Genomic DNA, 20,950 nt, shown 5'->3' on the forward strand with positions numbered 1-20,950 from the left:
GCAGATGGATGGTACTAGAGAAGAAGGATTTCTTTATTTCTTTCAACCAGCTGTGATCTGATTTTAAAAATGTTTAAAAGGTGACATGTGTCCTTGAGAACTGTTGCTGCCTCCCAAGGTGAGGTTGGTAGTGGGTTTGTGCCATTGCATATGTAGTTGTTGTGAAAAGACAAGCTTGCATTTTTCAAAGTGCTTTCTACTTGGAATTTGCTGTGGGACAAGAGGTTTGTAGGGAAGGTGCTCTCTGCATGTAGTGGAAAAACTGTTCTTTATTGGTTGATGATAAATGTTTTGGCAACTTGTACAGGCAGCGTGGCTGATACTGAGTAAATACTCGTGTGACCTGGGTAATGCTGATCCCACACACGGAGAAATTTAATATGTGCTCTGCATTCTCTACTTCCCTCTCAGTTAAATCTAGTCCGCGGAAACCTCGTGGGAGGCCCCGGAGCAGTTCTGACCGAAGTTCAGCTGTACTGTCAGACTCTTCATCAGTGTGTTCCCCTTCGAACAAGTCTGAAACCACCTCCATGGAGAAAGTAAAGAAGAAGGAGTCGAAGAGTGGGGAAAAAAGACGGGGAAGGCCTCCCACACTTACAACTGTGAAGTTCAAATTGTCCCAGGAGAAGGACGCGTCAGACATTCAGAAAGGCAGCAAAGACGAAAAAGGAAGTCTGAAAAAAATCAAAAGGTCACCATCCACTACATTTCAGCAAGCAACTAAGATCAAGAAATTAAGAACTAGTAAGCTCTCCCCACTGAAATCTAAATTTAAGCCTGGGGCAAAACTTCAGATTGGGAGAAAATCAGATCGTGGAGAGGCAGACCACCGTCCTCTGAGCGTTTAAAGACTTCCTCAGCTCTAGTCATCAACTCGCAGCTGGAGAAGCCCCAGAGGATTCGCAAAGAAAAGGATGGCACACCACCTCTCACGAAGGAAGAGAAGACTGCTGTCAGACAGAGCCCGCGCAGGATTAAGCCCGTTAGGATTATACCTTCCACCAAAAGGACGGATGCTGCAGCAGACCACCGTCCTCTGAGCGTTTAAAGACTTCCTCAGCTCTAGTCATCAACTCGCAGCTGGAGAAGCCCCAGAGGATTCGCAAAGAAAAGGATGGCACACCACCTCTCACGAAGGAAGAGAAGACTGCTGTCAGACAGAGCCCGCGCAGGATTAAGCCCGTTAGGATTATACCTTCCACCAAAAGGACGGATGCTGCAATTGCTAAGCAACTCTTGCAGAGGGCTAAAAAGGGAGCACAAAAAAAGATTGAGAAAGAAGCAGCCAAACTGCAGGGCAGGAAGGGGAGAACCCAGCTCAAGAATATCCGACAGTTCATCATGCCGGTCGTGAGTGCGATCTCTTCACGGATTATCAAAACACCCAAACGGTTTATTGAGGATGAAGACTACGATCCTCCTATTAAAATATCCAGACTAGAATCCACACCAAACAGCAGGTTCAGTGCTACATCTTGTGGCTCCAGTGAAAAGTCCAGTGCCGCTTCTCAGCATTCGTCTCAGATGTCTTCGGACTCCTCACGGTCCAGCAGCCCCAGCGTGGACACATCTACGGACTCGCAGGCGTCCGAGGAGATGCAGGCGCTTTCTGAGGAGCGAAGCAATACTCCAGAAGTTCATGCTCCGCTGCCTGTTTCTCAGTCCCCTGAAAATGACAATGGTGATAGGAGAAACAGAGGATTTTCAATAACAGAAAGAAGTTTTGGCCAGAGGACTGCAAAAAAGCTGTCAGCCTTACCAAACGTGCCACAGCAGCAGTCCTCCTCCTCTCCTCCTCCCCCTTTGCTCCCCCCCCCCCCACCACTGCAGCCTGCTTCCAGCATCTCGGACCATACCCCTTGGCTTATGCCTCCGACCATACCGTTAGCCTCACCCTTTCTTCCTGCTTCTGCTGCACCCATGCAAGAGAAACGAAAGTCGATTCTGCGAGAGCCGACGTTTAGGTGGACCTCTCTGAAACATTCCAGGTCAGAACCACAGTACTTCTCATCAGCAAAATATGCCAAAGAGGGTCTTATCCGCAAACCGATATTTGATAACTTCAGACCCCCGCCGCTGACACCCGAGGACGTTGGCTTCGCATCCGGCTTCTCCACGCCGGGTGCGACGGCTCCGGCGCGTCTGTTCTCCCTCCACTCTGGAGCCAGGTTTGATATGCACAAGAGGAGCCCTCTGCTGCGAGCGCCGCGGTTCACGCCGAGCGAGGCCCACTCCCGGATCTTCGAGTCTGTAACTCTGCCCTCGTCAGTCAGCCGCGCTGCCACGGGGACCTCTGCCACCGGCGCGTCCTCTCGCAGGCGGAAGAGGAAAGCGTTCAGCCCCATCCGATCGGAACCCAGATCTCCTTCACACTCCATGAGGACAAGGAGCGGGAGGCTTAGTACCTCTGACCTGACAACTCTCACCCCACAGTCTTCTGTCTCTTCCTCATTAACTAGCATTTCAGTTAGTTCTCTCGCCACTAGTGCCTTAAATTCAACTTTTTCTTTTCCCTCCCATTCCCTATCGCAGTCTGGGGAATCAGCGGAAAGAAGCCAGAGACCGAGGAAGCAGACGAGCACTCTGGCAGAGCCTTTCTCATCTAGTAGCCCTACTCCTCTCTTCCCCTGGTTCACATCGAGTCCCCAGACAGAGAGAGGCAGAAACAAGGACAGGGCAGCAGAGGAACTCTCCAAAGATAAAGATGCTGACAAAAGCCTGGAGAAGGACAAGAGCAGAGAGAAAGACAGAGAGAGAGAAAAGGAGAACAAACGGGAGTCAAGGAAAGAGAAAAGGAGAAAAGGGTCAGAAATTCAGAGTAGCTCTGCTTTGTTTCCTGTAGGTAAAGTGCCCAAAGAAAAAGTTGTCAGCGAAGATGTTGCAGCATCATCGTCTGCCAAAAAAACTGCCGGGCGGAAGAAGTCCACAGCAATAGATCCCGCGGCAGACGTTTCCACTGCTGCTCTGGTAGACGCAGCAGCCGTCAAAACCAAAACGTCCAAGAAAGGTAGAGGGGGATTAGACAAATCAGACCTGGACCTCAGTCCCGCTGTGCCATCTTCGGAGAAGGAAAAAGCTCTGCGCCTTTCTGCCCCTTCGTCAAGCGCTGTTAAACATTCCGCTTCCTCCATCAGCTCTATGTTGGCTCAAGCAGACAAACTGCCGATGACTGACAAGAGGGTGGCTAGTCTTCTGAAAAAGGCGAAAGCCCAGCTGTACAAGATTGAGAAGAGCAAGTCCCTCAAACAAGCGGATCAGCCAAAAGCACAGGTATTCCTTTTCCCTAGCTGGGTGGGTTTTTTGCTGGAATGCATCTTATTTTGAACTTGCACTGATAGTCACAAGTAGCTTTTGTATCCTGAGCATGAAGAATTAACGTGCCGAGCTAAGCAGCTGTTAGTGCAACAGATGGCAAACGACCCAAAAACGAGGAGTCCCGGGCAGACGCTGAGCGGGAGAGGGAGCTGCTCTGTAGTCAGCTCCGGGGGGAGCTGTGTGCACTGCAGAGATCAGTATGGCGTAGCTGCTTATTGGGTTTCGCGGAATAAATCTGAGCAAAGTAATCGTCTGGAGTGGTACTCGCTCTTAGAGGCATGGTTCCAGCAAACTGCAGTGTCTGTCTTACCCTCAAGGTTTCCTATGGGCCCCTCTTCAGCATAGTTGCCTTCTGAAGCTCTCTCTATCTGTTGTTTAACTTTACACAGTGATCTGTCATTTATGGGTGGGAGGAAGATCCATTGGGATGTTGCATCTGATTTGAGGGACTGCTTCCTACCACTTCCCTCTTTTCCCTCTCCTCCACCCCAAAAACACCCTTTTCTGCAGTCTTCTTTCTCTGCCAGAAGGGGAGATGAGATACACTTTCAGGGAATACTTTTTATTTAAACTTTTACTTTTCCTCACAGCCCTAGTGTTGAAAATCACTAGCACGTATTTTAAAGAGAAATTTCTCGAACTGTTCTCTCCAAAATGAAGAAGTATGTTCATCCTCATGTCTGGCCTGGTGTAGCAGAAGCCCAGGCCCTCACAGTTACCTGTTTGGGGTAGTTCTTCTAGTGGGAGGTATTCCAGAATCTTATGATCAAAACATGGAAAATTGCACTAAAATGCTGCATTTGTTTAGCAGCTCAGTAACACAAGCCCCACGTCTGCAACACCAGTAGCTGCAAAGCGCTTGAGCAGCTTGACTCACTTCTGGCTTCTGTTGGACTGGTCAGCACCAAGCGCTGGTCTGAATCCAGTGAGCTCTGATTTTTGTGATGTCAGTGCCTTGATAACACAGCTTCAGGAGCAAGTGTACTTTCCAGTAGTGGGTAGAAACTTACCTTGTGATTCCAGCTGAGTAAAACCTCTTACTCTCTTCCATTTATCCTCTCTTGGGTAGCCGAGGCTTAGAAGGCTGTTTTTTATCCTGACTCTTACAAAGTGCAAGCTAAGATGTAATTTAACTCTGCTTAGAAGTTTCCATTACATGTTTCTCAGCCTCACTTTGGTACCTGTATACAAATACTGTGTGTTCTCATGTCTGAAATCTAGGGGCAAGAGAGCGATTCATCAGAAACGTCAGTCCGAGGACCACGGATAAAGCATGTTTGCAGGAGAGCAGCTGTTGCGCTGGGCCGCAAGCGAGCAGTGTTTCCTGATGACATGCCCACTCTGAGTGCCTTACCATGGGAAGAACGGGAGAAGATACTGTCTTCCATGGGGAATGATGGTGAGTTAGGATTTCTGATCTTCGTCTTTGGATTTGTACAGAGTCAGCTTCTGTTGACTGCTTAAAGTGAGGACTTCAACTGATTAACAAGGGAGAGAGCTTTTTAATCAGGAGTTAAAGAGCTCCGGGCTCTCGGTTGCAGTGCCACTCCTGCAGGGTTGATCTGTTCACCGTTGGGAGTTTTGTTGGAGCGTGTGTTCTGCTGAGGGGTGTGTGTGCATGTACACACATGTGCACACACTCGCGCACACCCGTGTGGCTCTGCAGGTGACCTTAGGCTTAATGGACTAAATCACATCAGCAAATTAGACACTCCTGAAAAATTCTTTGACATCAGAAGAGTCACACTAGGAATGTTCTTTTGGTAGATAAGTCATCAATAGCTGGCTCAGAAGAGGCTGAACCTCTTGCTCCACCTATCAAGCCCATTAAGCCGGTTACCAGAAACAAGGCACAGCAAGAACCTCCGGTGAAGAAGGGCCGGCGCTCCAGGCGCTGCGGGCAGTGCTCAGGCTGTCAGGTTCCAGAGGACTGCGGTACCTGCACTAACTGTCTAGACAAACCCAAGTTTGGTGGGCGCAATATAAAGAAGCAGTGCTGCAAGTAAGTGTGTCTGGGAAACTGCTGAGCTCATCGCTGTGCTGGGTGGGATAAGCATACCCATGCTCTGGGCCAGGAGCAGCAGGTTTGCCCTGTAGCACGGCGTGCAGTGAGCTTGGCCTGGGCTGAGGTGGGATCATTGCAGGGGACTCTAAGCAGTTTAAGAGTCAAGACCCTGATTCAAGTTGTGCTTGTTACAGACTCCTCTTGGAGTTCAGTTCTGGTTTGTTCTCCCACGTTTGACTGACCTGACGTAGCATTGAGAAGTGTTTGTTGGGAGACCCCTGGCTCTTGTTGGGCAGTAAGGGATTTTGCAAAGAAGGCAATGTACACATGAATATTTATCTCCTGTTCTCCCAAATTGCATTCATGAAGAGCTTGTGTTTTCAAGCTGATGTTTATCTGGCTTATATATACTTCACATATCAAAGATGTCTCTGGATGTCAGTAAGAAATACCACTCTTCCTTGATTTCCAATCATTTTTTATATATACCTCTTAGGCTGAACCTTTTTCTTTTTTAAATTGCTGCATTAAGTTGATTTTACCAGACTAGATAATCTGTCTGAAAAGGCAACAACTGAGGTGGCACCAGTAGATTGTTGTGGTATGAGAGCTATTTATAGAGTGGAGCAGTGAGAATCGCTGTGAGAGCTCTCTGCAGGCTGCGAGGAGTCGCTCTCAGCAGCCGTGCCCAGGCCTCAGGCTGGGTTTCAAAGCCACAGGCTGTGCTACTAGAATGGAGGCCCAACAAAGGTGGCCCAACACACAGAAGGCAAACAGGGAATAAAGTTGGTTAACAGAAGTTTGGCCCCCAATCCAGTCCCAGTCCAAGAGTACCTGGTTTTGTCTGAACTAAAGTAGTGCATGCATTGTTAATGTTATTTTCAATCCTTCATGTTGAGTATTACAGAATCCCCTCTTAACGTCTACTTCTTTCTTCTGATTTCATGACATGTTCTTTCTTTATAGGATGAGGAAGTGTCAGAATCTGCAGTGGATGCCTTCAAAAGCTTATCTCCAGAAGCAAGCTAAAGGTAGGCTGAAGGACTTGGCGCAAGGACAGCGCAAGAGAGCAGTTCTCATTTCCTAGGTTTTGCTGTCTGTTCTGTCGTTGTGGCTCCACTGAGTTTACAAAGGTTAGTCTGCAGGGAGCCAGCCTGCCTGTGCTGCTGGGGTCAGGTGAAAGGGGCAGGAGAGATATGAATACTGGCAGCACTGGTACTCCCGAGGCTCTCTCAGCACTGGACTGGTACTGTTTTCTTCCATTTGCTTCCTTTTCCTTCCTTTTCCTTCCTTGCTCTCAGTCTGCTCTTGGCTGTGAAGCTGTGTTACTGCAGGAGGGTATTGCCTACTGGTCTCTCAGAATAGGGACCCAAGGTGTGAGAACACAGATGGAAGCACAAGCTGAGTGCATTGACTTATTTTTTTAGTACAGTTTTTTCTTTCGTATGACAGATTGACAAAGTTCTGAGTCGAAGTGTCTGTTTCCTTGTTGTAAAAGAGCAGCAAATCATTTGAAGTTGTACCGCTTTGTCTCTTGCTTTATCTGTGCTTCTTCTTCCTAGCTGCAAAAAAGAAGGAGAAGAAATCAAAGACAAATGAGAAGAAAGAAAGCCATTCTGGAAAAAACCAGCTGGACTCTGGACAGAAACAAACTCCTGGGGCTGTTGTACCGAGAGAGGACAGTGCCGGAAAGAAGAACGCTGAGCCTGCCCGTAAGCCTGCTGAGGAGAAGCATGAGGATGGGAATTCCTCCATTCCTGTGCCGGAGCCCAAACCGGTCTCTGCATCTGGTACCAGAAAGACTGGGAAGCAGACGTCGCAGCCAGTCCAGCTCCCTCCTTCTCAGCCACCAAGCTCGGGACCATTGAAAAAAGAAGCACCTAAACTTAGCACTTCTGAGCCCAAGAAAAAGCAGCCTCCCCAGCCAGAAATAGGTAAATGGGACTATTTTTCCTCAGTGATTGAACCGTCTTAAGTAACAATATTAACACCACTAAAATCTGGTGGATTCTAAGTCTGTTGAATGCTCTATGTTGTGGTGAAATTACAGCAGATTATTTTGGAAGTTTTGCTTAGAACTGGCTTTCTTTTTATGGAACCGCAGTGTATGTTGGGGCAGGGAGAAAGATGACCATCCTGGCTGGGATTCTGAGTCACATAGTCATGGTAGTCTTGACATATATTTTCAATATTGCTAAGTCTGTCGACTTTCCGGTCTGAGTGCGACACCAGGAGCATGTAACGTTTCGCTCCAGAAGCATAGTCCACTATAGCGTGTAGTGCAGAGCAGTGTGGACAGTGACCAGCCAGGCAGCTCCGGGGTCTCTGTGGCTTTGCACCCAGAGTGCTGCAGATTGTTAGCAGAGCAAACTCTCTGAGTCATGCCTTGGGGGATTGCGCCTAGTTGGTGAGGTGCAGCCACAGAAGAGGGTGGAAAAGTTCTAGTATAAAACTCATCGCACATTACCCAGCTGATTTTTTTCCCTTTTCTTCTCTACAGGTGGCTGTTAGTTACTTGAAATACTCATAATTTTTCCCCCCTTCCTAGGCACAGAACAAAGCAAACAGAAAAAAATTGCTCCCCGTCCAACTTTCCCTGTGAAACAGAAACCAAAAGAAAAGGTGAATACTTGTTTTTGTACACAGTCAGTAAAATTTCAAGCACCTGGAATTTCGCTGTCTAGAAAGTAGAACCATATTGCTTAACTCTTTCCAGATTCTTTTTTTTTTTATTTGGTTCTTAAAGGTGTTAGGTTTTCCCTTGTGGCAGTATGTGGATGCCAAAAACCCTGGCCTATGCCTAAGATTTGCTTCTGGTGCTACTTCAGTCTCTAAGGCTTTTGCCCTGGGGGGTGGAGGCTAGCTTTTCCGTAAGAAGTGGAGCCACCTTTGTCGCAGAAACAGCTCCATTATGGAAAAAAAAAGAATTGTCTTGTGTAAATCTGAGGGAGAAGTGTGTAGGACCTGATTACACCCAGAGCTGCCCCACTGCAGCAAAATACCAGCCCACACTGATGAGACGGAACAGCCTGATGGTAGAGGGAAGTGCAGCACATGGAATGAGAACTGTAGCTGTGAGTTAAGGAATGGTTTGCAGAATGGTCACTTCCTGCAGCTTCGACACACTTGTTAGTTCTGTGATGGTTTGGGGGTTGTCTGAATTACCTACAGCACTGAATGTAACTGCTGGTTAAGTGCTAATGTCTGGGGTCGGGATTACTGCAGGAATTAATGCAGGCTCCTTTGCTTGACCAGGAAAAGCCGCCTCCTCTAAGCAAGCCAGAGAGCAGCACGCTGAACCTGCTCAGCACTCTGACTAACGGCAGCAGTTCCAAGCAAAAGCCACCTACAGATGGAGTCCACAGAATCCGAGTGGATTTCAAGGTAGAGGACAAAATGTTTTAAGTATTTGAGTGTTCCCTGGCTCTAGACACTGGAACTAGAGTCCCCTGAGAAAGCTGGCAGTGACTTCTCAGTTTGTGTGTCCAGTACCGTTCGGAGGCATCCGCAGATAGGAGCCTCATGACAAGTCACTTGGTTGATTTTTAGAAGCTTCTTATGCCTTTTTTTTTCTTAGAATTAGAGTACTGGATGAAGAGACACTTAAAGCTTTAAAACCTTAACTGTCAATGTGTGAGGATGAGCAAGAATTTGAGGTTAATGAAGAATTATTCCATTAAGATGGAACTTTAAAAGCTTGCCACAACTTGAGCCAACAAGATTTGGGGAAAATGTTAGTAACTTGTAATTCACAACATCTGGGGCATATCTGGGGTTTTAAAATGATAAATCATGTACTTTTTTTTGAACAACAGTGTTGAAATAATAATAAAAATTACTATTTTCCTAATAATTTTTCAGTCCATCTATAAGTGTTGATACTGGAGATTATAGTGAGATCTCATAAGTGTTTGATACAAATATGGAGCTTTAATAAAGTATTAAAATTCATCTGAAATTTCACTGTTAGTAATACTTGTGCAGTCGTGAAGAATGTTGTCTCGTTCCTGAGGCTTGCTTTCCTAGAGGGAAGGCCTAGCCTGCCACCGAGCACGCGGCAGGAGCAGTGCCGAGGTGTGATCTCCCAAAACACACCGTAAAGTAGACCGTGACAGACGCTGAAACCGTTTCAGTCTGAGACCTCTTAGTCACAGGCACAGAACGTATAAAACAGCAATCGTGAGCACTTTGTACTGATGTTGTATTGCCTTGTTCTGCTTGGTGATGTGTCCTTTTGTACTTGCAGGAGGACTGTGAAGTGGAGAATGTTTGGGAGATGGGTGGGTTAGGCATCGTCACCTCGGTACCTATTACTCCCAGGGTGGTGTGTTTTCTCTGTGCCAGCAGTGGACATGTGGAGGTAAAGCATTGTGTTCTGCTGTTGATGACTTAGTTACAGCACTGTGTTGTTACACAAATGAATGAATCCAAAATATAATTACCTTAATCTGAAGAAATTAAAACAATACTTGTAAATCTGTCCTATCTAGAATATATTGTCCCAAGATACTCAAGCACAAGGTATTTAAAATCAGTCTGGAAACTTCCGTGGTGCTTCCTTTGGAGATGTATTATGTGTGAAGAATAGCATATTTGAGAGCACCCATGTCTCCCCTGAATTTGGGGACTCACAGCTGATGTAAAGCAGGAGCTTTGCTCTCTTTTAACTTGAAACAAGAAAGGCTGCTGGATGGTGCTGAAGGGCTTTAGGCAGCATTGACTTTCCCAGGTGTGTCTGTACATGCCAGGAGCTGAAAACCATGACAGAAATGAGACTGGAAAGGTTCTGGCGCTGCCTAAAGAGCTGGATTGAAATGTGTTAACACATTTCCAGGTGTAGATAGGTGCCTTCTCAGCATCTTCAGACCAGCTGACCGGGGAAAAGGATGCTAGCACACTGGGAAGGGCTGAGTTCTGATGAGTTCTGAGCAGTACATGGGGAAAAGGGGCTTAAGTGCTTGATGGGGACATCACTGCATTGGAGGACTATGAAGGCCCAGTGGGGCACGGAGCCATCCCCTTCTCAGTCAGGTTGCTCCAGGGGGCAAACAATTCTCATGTCCCCTGTGAGCCTGTGGTGTTTGTGCCCTGAGGGTGATGGTTTTTCCGATATGACCAGCCTTGTATGAGATACAGAAGAATTAGAAGAGCTTTCTAATGGCCACCTGGGTTGAATGGAGGGAGAGATTCTCTTTTTGCTCTGCGTGTCCTCAGTTTCTGCACCGTGTGTGTCTTCTGATATGGTTGGCTTGTGTTACAAGGAGGGAGAAAGGGAAGGAGATCTGAAGAGTCCCCTGTAGGCCTTTGTCAATGCTCAGAGCACTTAGCTAACAGGTACCAGGCTCCTGGTGGACGCAAGGTGTCTTGTCCGTATTTGGGTTATCTGAAATACGCACGCAGTTTTCCTCCCGAAATATGCCAGTAGAAACCCTTGTTCTGTCAGTTGTAAAGCAGAATTCAAAGTTCGGAGCACGAGGGGGCTTGTTTGGGAATTGGGAGGAGCTGCTGCCTTGCTAAAACATGCCTCTCCCCCCCTGCAGTTTGTGTATTGCCAGGTCTGCTGTGAGCCCTTCCACAAGTTCTGCCTGGAAGAGAGCGAGCGGCCCCTGGAGGACCAGCTGGAGAATTGGTGCTGCCGCCGCTGCAAGTTCTGCCACGTGTGTGGGAGACAGCACCAGGCCACCAAGGTACCCTGAACTGCCGGGACACCCACTGCTCCCAGAGCACCTCTGGCTGCGCAGCTTGGCCAGCGAGCAGAGAGGCAGAGTCTCTGTGTGCTGGGGAGGAGCCTCTTGAGTTGCTCCATTGCAGATTCTTTCTTCTGCCCCAAATGGGGAATCCAACAAAAAATGAAAATGTCCAGGATTTTGCATCCCTTTGCAGGTCTTTGCTCCAATGCTTTTTCCCCTTATTCTTGTAGCAGTTGCTGGAGTGTAACAAGTGCCGAAACAGCTATCACCCTGAGTGCCTGGGCCCAAACTACCCAACCAAACCCACCAAGAAGAAGAAAGTTTGGGTGAGTGATTTAGATTTCTTCTTTGACTAATTCATTTGTTGACTGATGATAATGCCATGGGCCAGAGCTCTGCAGGTGCCTTGCTCTGATGCAATCACTCACCTTTTCAAGGCAAAGCGCCTGTTGCATCAGAACGTACATTTGGAAATAGAGAATGAGGTGGCTGGTTGATAAGAAGTTCTGAACAAGCAGGATTTTAAGAGCTTGCACCTTGTCTTAGTTGTAGTAAGTCTTCTGCTCATAGTCCCAGAACGTGGAAACTCTTTAGAACAGAAGCATTTACCTTGTTTACAAACCCATTGGTGTTGAGAGTTGAATTAATGCACTAATTTGCATCTTTCAAGCTTTTGTTCTAAGCAAGTGCCCATAGTGTATTTGGTACTAAGAGCTTTTAGGTGTTTTCTAGAGTTTCAAAACTGTTAGGATAAGACTTTGTATTTTAGATCAGAAGGAATGCCACAACTACTTATGGTGTTTTATGTGAGGGAAAGGTGATACTTTCTTCAGTGCAAACATGAAGGACAGAAGAACTATACTGGGATTTGGTTTAGTGATTTTTCTTGTCACATTATCACCGTGTTACCATAAAGGGAGTGAGCTCAGTTCTTTTGAGTGAAAGTTTCAGCATTTGAAACTTCTTGTTCTGTTGCATAAGCTCCCTGTGCTCATTAAATAGTAAAAACTATGAAATGTGGTTTTAGGACAGAAAGCATAGAAAGTGCTGAATAAAAGCAAATAACTCTTGCCAAATGCATTCTTTTTCCAGATATGTACCAAATGTGTTCGCTGCAAGAGCTGTGGATCAACAACACCAGGCAAAGGGTGGGATGCGCAGTGGTCTCATGACTTCTCGCTGTGTCATGACTGTGCCAAACTCTTCGCTAAAGGTACGTAAAGTTGTTGTGATTCTTTACAGCAGGAGCCTCCTCTGATGCTCGATTTCGAAGCAGCCAGTGTCAGTGTGAGCAGAGGGCCAGCATAGCAGCCGAGCTTGGCACAGTGCAGACAGCAGTGACAGCTGGTTAAGGTTGACCCTGAGAGCATACGTACCAGCTCATGTCGTAAAGCCAAGTTCTGAGACATTGCAGTAGTGACCAAAGTCACCACTGCTTCATTGTCAGAGTTTGAGGCTTTCAGCATGTGAACACTGGGCCGTAGAAAGGAATGACTAAATACCTGTTGGCTCAGAGTTTCAAGTAGCAGTTGAGAAAAAGACATTTAAAAAGATTCCTGACTTAAAAGCACTGTGAAGTGGTTGTTCCGTGTGTTAGTTACTGTACATGATGCCTTCGAACCTCAGAGGGGCGCTCTGGGGAGAAATCTTGCCTGTGTCTTATCTTTTCATGTTGTTCTTGCGTACAGTATTTTGTTAGTCTCACCATGCCCAAAAGATAGGTGCCCAGCCATGGAATTCTAGAGTAATCAGTGGTCTGCCAAAGTTATTTTTGTGGCCACTCTTTGTAGCCTCGTAACAGTAGATGCGACTGTGCTAGCAGCTTACTGGGGTTGGGGGAGTTCAGAGCTGCTTTCTCAGCACACTAGTAAGTAACCACTCAGGCTTTAAGATGTGTTTGGCATTCTGGTAAGATCCCATCTGGTTTGCAGGAAATTTTTGTCCTCTCTGTGACAAATGCTATGATGATGATGACTATGAGAGCAAGATGATGCAATGTGGGAAATGCGACCGTTGGGTCCACTCCAAATGTGAAAACCTTTCTGGTAAGGAAATATTCATCTCCTCAGTACTAAAGAAGGTGGGGCAGCAATTAGACCAAAGCAATCCAGTCTTGGACCTTTCTACTAGAGTGTTACTCTAACATCTTCACCTGTTGTGACCTACTTGGAAAGTACCTGTTGGGTGGTGAGAGGTAAACCAGTGCTAATACCAGTGACATCCTGAAAGCACAGAACTTGCCTCTAAGGCAGCATCGCTCACATGGATGCACAAGGTACTTTTGTTATGTCAAAAATGTTTCAGTTAGGCAGTGTAGGGTAGGGGTTTTTCCCTGAATTCATTGTTCAGTCGAGTATTTCAGATGGCTGTTTTATCTCCTTTTGCCTCCAGACGAGATGTATGAGATACTGTCCAATTTGCCCGAGAGTGTTGCGTACACCTGCATTAACTGTACGGACCAGCACCCTGCAGAGTGGCGTCTGGCACTGGAAAAGGAGCTGCAGGTTTCCTTGAGGCAGGTTTTAACAGCCCTGTTGAATTCCAGAACTACCAGCCACCTGCTGCGGTATCGACAGGTAAGCTGGAGCTGGTGTCCTGTTAGTGTTACTCGGGCTTGAAGTGTGCCTGGCACTCAGTTGAATTCTGATATTACTGTGCCTCATACTGCAGGAGTGTCTGCATCAGATTTGGAACAACACGTGCTGTGATTTAGTTATCTTTTTGCTTTATTTTGTTCATTCCTATGGAAACAAAGAAGTGAGTATCTGTGATACAGCTTGTGGAGCTGAAAGGAAAATAGGGTAAAGTTCTTCAAGGAAAGAGAGGATTTAGCTCTGTCACAGTGAAGGTGCTTTTCTGACAGTCTTGAAAAAAGTGTTCAGAAATAAGACTTCTGAGCAGGGAGTTCAGTCCTATGGCTGATGGCTCTTCCCTGCTGCATGCCGTATGGTTCACAGCAGAAAGCTGCTTAAGAGCCTTTCACTGTCCCTATGTTTTGGACAGGTCTCCTTTATTTCACGTTAGTGAGGATCTCTGGGCCAATAAATGTGCTTGGGATTATGTCACGAGGAGCAGCTGCATTTCAGTAGCCAATGTCCCTCTGCCTTGTTGCTGATGTTCACAGGCGGCAAAACCACCTGACTTAAATCCCGAGACGGAAGAGAGTATCCCGTCCAGAAGCTCTCCTGAGGGTCCCGATCCTCCTGTCCTAACAGAAGTCAGCAAACAGGAGGAGCAGCAACCTCTGGATCTGGAAGGAGTGAAAAGAAAAATGGATCAAGGAAGTTACATTTCTGTGGTATGTCAAAGCTTTATTGTTCCATTCTAGTACTAGACGCTGTGAATTGCTTTATGACCTGTGGTGCTTATAACTGAGCATACTTAAGCCTTTTCTTTAGGAACAAGGAAGCAGGTTATCACGCTACTAAAAATAATTCTGGCTGGTGTTACTGTTGGCCCAAAGACAAGTAGTCGGCACTGTTGTGGGCTCTGTGTAACCAGCAGTGATGCTTGGTGAGACCCCATTTGCTCTTAGTCCGATATTTGTGTACACAGGAATGGGACAGGTCATCCTTCATGTGCAAATTCCAACCGAAGGCCTGGCTGAAGAGCACTGCTGGCAGTCAGTTCACTGGAAACTGATAATTCCTGGATGGAAGGGTGATGCCTTCAAGGGTCATGTACAGAAAATGCTAGTGTTGACTAAATCAGTTTTCTTTGCAGAGGGCAGCCTTTACCTTTTTTTTCCCTGTAATCTTGAGTAGCACTGTATACTGTAAAGTGCTTGGCAAATGTCATGGTGCCAGATTTCGATCACATCCTTGTGAAGTGCCTGGTTTAGCCAATTTTAAACTGATCAGCAGTCAGCTCCCTGTAGAAGGAAGGAGTGAACAGTTGCAGGTGTAGCAGCTCTGCCAGCCAGTTTGCAAATTCAGAGGGCTGCTTGTTTCTTCATAGCCACATCCTCTCTGGTTTTGAGTCGAAGCTCTGGTTCAGTCATCTGAATGTTCACTTGGTGCCCTAAAAAGTCAGTGGATGGTGTAGCTGTACCAAAGGCAATCCTGTTAATGTGAAGTTTTGTGGGTTTCTTACAGTTGGATTTCAGTGATGACATTGTGAAGATAATCCAAGCAGCCATTAATTCTGATGGTGGACAGCCGGAGGTCAAGAAAGCCAACAGCATGGTCAAGTCCTTCTTCATCCGGGTGAGCTGGGCTACAGTTTATTTGACATCTGCATAGTGTCCTACCACTGCTTGTTGCTGTCGGGATCCACAGGGCCATTGTGCTTGGGTCTTTTCCAGGAATAGAATAATGCATTGTCAGTTGTTGATGTTAATGAAATCTTACTAGTTGTGCATTTACAGTAGATCTTGGCTGAATGTCTTGCAGTTTTTTGGATATGTTGTCTAACTTTTCTAATGCAGTGTTGTTTTCCTTTAGCAAATGGAGCGTGTTTTTCCATGGTTCAGTGTCAAAAAGTCCAGATTTTGGGAGCCAAATAAAGTAACAAGCAAGTAAGTAATGGTTCTGTATCCGACTGCGACACCCTGCCGTTTGCCAGCTGTCCGAGCAAAGCGTATTGAGGGAGCCTGTTTGTGGGGTTGGGATGTCTGATTTTACTTATTTATTTGTTTGTTCCCCTAAGAAGTTACACAGTAATCCCATTCCCAGGTGTTGCACAGTTTCCTTGTTCTAAGGCAGAGTAACCAAAAACAGTACTCAAAACTTGGTATACTGTGTTGGCTTGCCAGTACTGTCCTTCCTTCCCTCTCCTCCTCCTCCCATCCACATTTGACGTGGCCCTCCTGCATCTGTTACCCTCAAAAGAAACAGACAGCTACATTGCAAGCTTAAAAATGAGACTGGTCACAGCCTTTGTGGGAAGCATGTGTGGGCTGTAGGCAGTTCAGGAGTTGCCGCTGTGTAGCGGGTGTCAGTAGTGCTGGTAGGCAGGGCCCGAGGCCCTGGTGCAGCCAGGGATGACACTGACCCCTTGCTGCCTCTCAGCAGTGGTATGTTGCCGAACGCAGTGCTGCCGCCGTCGCTTGACCACAATTACGCTCAGTGGCAGGAGCGCGAAGAGAACAACCGCACTGAACAGCCTCCTCTGATGAAGAAAATCATTCCAGCTCCAAAACCCAAAGGGCCTGGAGAGCCGGATTCACCCACTCCTCTACATCCTCCTACCCCTCCCATCTCTGGTAAGAAAACCGAGAACAGCACTGCTTATCCCAAACACAGAGTGCTTCGGTTCGACCTCCTCGTAGTAAAGGGAGGGCAGTAAAAGTTCTAAGTGCAACTGTCTTAGAGAATTCTGTGACCTGACATCATTCAGAGGCTGTTACGTATGAGATGTTTTTGAGCTGAGCTTGGACCCAGGAATCCGTTTCCACCTGCCTCTTTTCCCCAGAACGGGGGCTGTGCAGAGGTTGATGTGTCCTTTGCTTTCCAGGTTGCTATTGAAAACTTTTCTACCCTGTTCATTTACTGACAGTCTCTCCAGATGAACATTTGCCTCCTTGACTTTCAAGAATAAACACTGTTCTCTCTTTTAACTCTTAAGGCACTGACAGAAGCAGAGAGGATAGTCCTGAACTGAACCCACCTCCAGATGTAGAAGACAACAGGCAGTGTGCACTGTGCCTGAAATACGGCGACGACAGTGCTAACGTGAGTATCTGCCACGTGCCCATTTCCGTAGGAGCCCACTTAAGCACTGCCGTAGATTTGGTACTGTGGATAGGCTGGAGGGGCTTGTGCATTGCTGTGTCTTGTAGAACATTTCCTTTGGTTCTTTAGGATGCTGGACGTCTTCTCTATATTGGCCAAAATGAATGGACACATGTAAACTGTGCTTTGTGGTCAGCAGAAGTGTTTGAAGATGACGATGGTTCTCTGAAAAACGTGCACATGGCTGTGATCCGGGGAAAGCAGCTGGTGGGTACAACACTGTTCAGCTTAATGCTAGTTCAGAATCACAGAACCAAGACAGGAGCCCACCTGAAGGATGCCTTGTGTTTGTTCTGCTCTGTCCTTTCCTTGCAGTATTTTTTAAGTCCTGTATGTAATAGAACTGATGGAAGATATTTGGAAGGTTGTTTTATCCTTGCCCAGTTTAGAAATACTATGGAGACCAAGTGAACCTTCCAGATGTGACACTTGGATATGGAAAAAGTCTGAGGCCTGGAGGAACCAGTCCACAAATGTAAAATGTGCTTTGTGGGGGATCCTTCTTCTCTCACCTCCTCCTCCATGTCTTACTCGTGTGTGTGAGTCACCATAGTGAAACGTAACGGCAGTGAAGTGGGAGATCAGGCATTACTCTAGACTTCTGTCTGTGCCAGGAAAAACAACTGACAACAGCAGTGGTGGTCTGGTTTCAGAAGAGACTAATTTTTAACTTCGTTCACTTTTGCAGAGATGTGAGTTCTGCCAGAAGTCAGGCGCCACAGTAGGCTGCTGCCTCACTTCCTGTACCAGCAACTATCATTTCATGTGCTCGCGAGCCAAGAACTGTGTCTTTCTGGATGATAAGAAAGTTTATTGCCAGAGGCATCGTGACTTGATCAAAGGAGAGGTGAGATTCCTCTTTCATGCTCTGCCTCATGCTCTGAAGGTGGGGTTAACCTGCAACTAGGAGCACTTTTTAGAAGTTCATGTTGCATGTGCTCCTTGCTAACAAGGGCTGGACCGCAGTGCTCTCAAAAAGAAGTCGGTGATACAACTGGCCTGGAGAAGTTTGGCAAGTGATGCTGTGTGGCAGTTCAAGAACCAAAAGAGCAAACTGAGGATCGAGTAGAACAGACTGTGTAGTTCCTTTAATTAACAAATAGTTTTGTGGGTTCTTGTTCCAGGTGGTGCCTGAGAATGGGTTTGAAGTTCTTAGGAGAGTTTTTGTGGACTTTGAAGGGATCAGCTTGAGAAGAAAATTTCTTAGTGGCTTGGAACCAGAGAACATCCACATGATGATTGGTACGATCTAGTCTCTAGATACTTGATCCACTGTTGGTTCTGGAATCTGGTTCACAGAACTGTTCTGTTCCTCTCTCTGCTCAGGTTCAATGACAATAGACTGTTTAGGAATTCTGAATGACCTCTCAGACTGTGAAGATAAGTTGTTTCCCATTGGTTATCAGTGAGTATAAGCTGTTTCATGATTTGATGTCTTTCGGTATATTTCGTGCCAAACCACTGCTGAAGTAACATATGGGAAAATTGACTGTAGCTTTCATAGACTGTTGAGGAATCTCTGATTCAGCAGGGTGTGCAGCATGTTGTGCCAAGAGGCCTTTGGCCTGTGTAGTTTTTGAGAAACTGAAAATTTCAAACAGGAATGAGGCTTACTCAACTGTGGAGTAAATCAGTTTGTGTTTGAATTATCGTCCAGGTGCTCCAGGGTGTACTGGAGCACAACAGATGCCAGGAAGCGCTGCGTGTATACCTGCAAGATCATGGAGTGCCGACCTCCAGTCATAGAACCTGACATCAACAGCACTGTAGAACATGATGATAACAGAACAATTGCCCATAGCCCAGTTCCCCTTACAGGTAATCCTTTAAGGACTTTCTAGAAGTATATTCTCTGTATGGTTTTGCCATAGTGCATCTCTTAAACCAGTTTGGACTAGAATTCCACTTCAAGCTTCCAAATTATGTTACAGCATCTTAATACTTTCAGCTCCTGAGTGTACTGCTGACTTTGAAAGCTTGAGCCAAACGAACACTGCTGCAGGGGTGTTTGCTAGTCTACAGCTCAGAGAATTTTCTAGAGTTCTAAAACTTCCAACTGTCCTTGAAGGGTCAGTGTTGGTGTGTAATATGGGGATTGTTCAGTATGATGTTGCATAGTCGTATTGCTCTGCTTCCATATTTACAAATTGCTTCCTTGTATCCATAGATAAACCTGTGAAAGATTTTTAGAACATTTATAATCACTGGCAACATAGAATCTTAAGCTCTGTAAATACATAGTGGAATTTCGTGTGTAAGCTGAGTGTTACTGTGTTGTTACAAGTGTTTAAAAATATTCGTAGGAGAAAAAAACAGACCTTATCTGATGGCAAAGTTAACAAATACCCCAGTCACAATATATGCTTTATCAGGTCATAGCTTTTAGAGTTCAGTCGTGGCTTATACTGGTGTTTCTCTTTCATACAACAACAGAAACTCTGCCGAAAGACAGCCGAAATACACCTGAAATTGTAAACCCACCATCACCAGATCGTCCCTTGCATTCTCAGACCTCTAGTTCCTGTTACTATCCGGTGGTCTCGAAGGTTCCCAGGATCAGGACACCAAGTTATCCATCCATGCAAAGATCTCCTGGCTCTAGGCCATTGCCCTCTGCAGGTATTTCTAGTGCCATTGACTTTGATTTTAGTTTTTTGGGGAAGGTTTGTTTGGAAATATTTTTGGCTTAGTTCCCGTCCTTTTTGGCCTTGCTCGGAATGGGTGTTTAGTTTTCTGTGTCTAGAGAAAGCAGTGAAATGGCAATAGGCCTGAGGAGAGGAAAGTTCTGACAATACACAGTAGAGATGATGTGTCCAGAAATGTACAACTGAAGCAACCATTCTGGGGGTGAAGAAGGCAGTGTTTGGGCCATACAGCAGTGATCCAGAAGAGCTGTGATGGAAGTTAGGGACTTAGCATCTCAGTTGGTACTTTTCCAGAGAGAATTGGAAATCTGGTATTGTAATTCAGCTGCTATTTCTGCATGAGTGAGTCATGCTTTGTTCCAACTGATGTTGAAAATTCACATCTGAAGTTGATACACCAAACTGTGAGATACAAACTTGTCAGCTCCACGTGGTGAATCCTGGTTCATGGTTATCAGGTGTTTAACACCTCTCTCAAGTGTCATCATTATGTTGGTGCTGTTTGCTGAAAGGTTTTGCTGGGGTTTAATTTCATGTGTTTTGTATGAGGAATTGTGTGTGCATTGATTGTGAAGGTTTCAAGTCATCTGACCGTCTTCCTTGCCTGATTTTCTCAGGAAGTCCTACCCCAGTGACCCATGAAATAGTGACAGTGGGAGATCCTTTGCTGTCCTCAGGACTTAAGAGCATTGGTTCTCGGAGACACAGCACCTCTTCCTTGTCACAGCAGCAATCAAAACTCCGAATGATTTCCCCTTCGCGAGCCGGGAGCACTTACTCGAGGCACAACGTGTCTTCAGCCTCCAGCACAGGAGCCTCGTCAGAACATGACCCAACCGTCAGAAGTACTGAGCGCTCTGTGGGGTCAGGGAACGCGGGTCCTCCCAGCGCTCCAGCTCAGAGCTGCTCTATCAGTTCAGGCTCCCAGAAAACAGCGGCTACGACTGCAAGTAAAACTTACCAGCTGGATGCATCTCAGTCTACAGAAGGGAAACATTCCAGCAGTTCAGATTTGGTAGGCAAAGGTGTGCCTTCTAAGGGAGAGAAGATAAAAACACTGACCTCAAAGGACCCAGATTATTCAGCTCATACTTTTGCTTCTGGAGGAAGCTCCAAAGTGTCTGCTCAGCCAACCAGTTCATCAGGCACAGAAATGAATGTTAAAATAGGAACCTTTCAGGAGTGTTCAGAATCATTTTCTTCCAAAGAAGCAATATCCTTTCCACCTTTGAATCAGAGAGGCCCAAGGAAAGACAGAGATCAGCACGTGGAACCTGTACAGCCAGAGAAAGCACCTGTAGTTGATGATATAGATGGAAAGACCTTGAAGTCTGCTGGGGTAAACAGTAGATCTCCTGCAGTGGGTGAGCAGGCAGTTTCTGCCCCCAGAGAGAGGCGTCAGAAGGGAAAAAAGTTAATGAAAGATGGTTTTAAGGAGAAGCATTCCCTGAAATCTCCTACAGATTCAAGTCAAGCAGCAGGCAGTGATGAAGGAAATCTGAAACCAGAATTTGGCAATCAGGGTTTGGCAACTGAACAAATCGGCCAGAGGCTGTGTAATAG

The 20,950-nt window shown here is 46.3% G+C and overlaps 1 protein-coding gene across 1 annotated transcript in view; it reads left to right on the top strand.

Moving 5' to 3' along the window:
- The first annotated feature begins 530 nt into the window (after positions 1-530).
- KMT2A (lysine (K)-specific methyltransferase 2A) overlaps positions 531-20,950 on the top strand; it is a 28,509-nt gene continuing 8,089 nt past the window's right edge. The window contains 28 exon segments of the mRNA XM_009075858.1: positions 531-813; positions 896-917; positions 1,026-2,302; positions 2,843-3,270; positions 4,537-4,714; positions 5,083-5,317; positions 6,287-6,351; positions 6,883-7,254; positions 7,869-7,942; positions 8,576-8,704; positions 9,567-9,680; positions 10,861-11,007; positions 11,241-11,336; positions 12,103-12,223; positions 12,942-13,055; positions 13,402-13,586; positions 14,135-14,308; positions 15,105-15,215; positions 15,453-15,526; positions 16,020-16,213; positions 16,576-16,682; positions 16,812-16,949; positions 17,431-17,589; positions 17,867-17,984; positions 18,069-18,147; positions 18,400-18,560; positions 19,176-19,361; positions 20,005-20,950. The exon segment at positions 20,005-20,950 is cut by the window's right edge and continues 3,366 nt beyond it. Coding sequence (XP_009074106.1) covers positions 531-813; positions 896-917; positions 1,026-2,302; positions 2,843-3,270; positions 4,537-4,714; positions 5,083-5,317; positions 6,287-6,351; positions 6,883-7,254; positions 7,869-7,942; positions 8,576-8,704; positions 9,567-9,680; positions 10,861-11,007; positions 11,241-11,336; positions 12,103-12,223; positions 12,942-13,055; positions 13,402-13,586; positions 14,135-14,308; positions 15,105-15,215; positions 15,453-15,526; positions 16,020-16,213; positions 16,576-16,682; positions 16,812-16,949; positions 17,431-17,589; positions 17,867-17,984; positions 18,069-18,147; positions 18,400-18,560; positions 19,176-19,361; positions 20,005-20,950 — 6,287 coding nt within the window.

This window comes from Acanthisitta chloris, unplaced genomic scaffold, assembly GCF_000695815.1.
Source record: "Acanthisitta chloris isolate BGI_N310 unplaced genomic scaffold, ASM69581v1 scaffold24685, whole genome shotgun sequence".
Taxonomy (NCBI): domain Eukaryota; kingdom Metazoa; phylum Chordata; class Aves; order Passeriformes; family Acanthisittidae; genus Acanthisitta; species Acanthisitta chloris.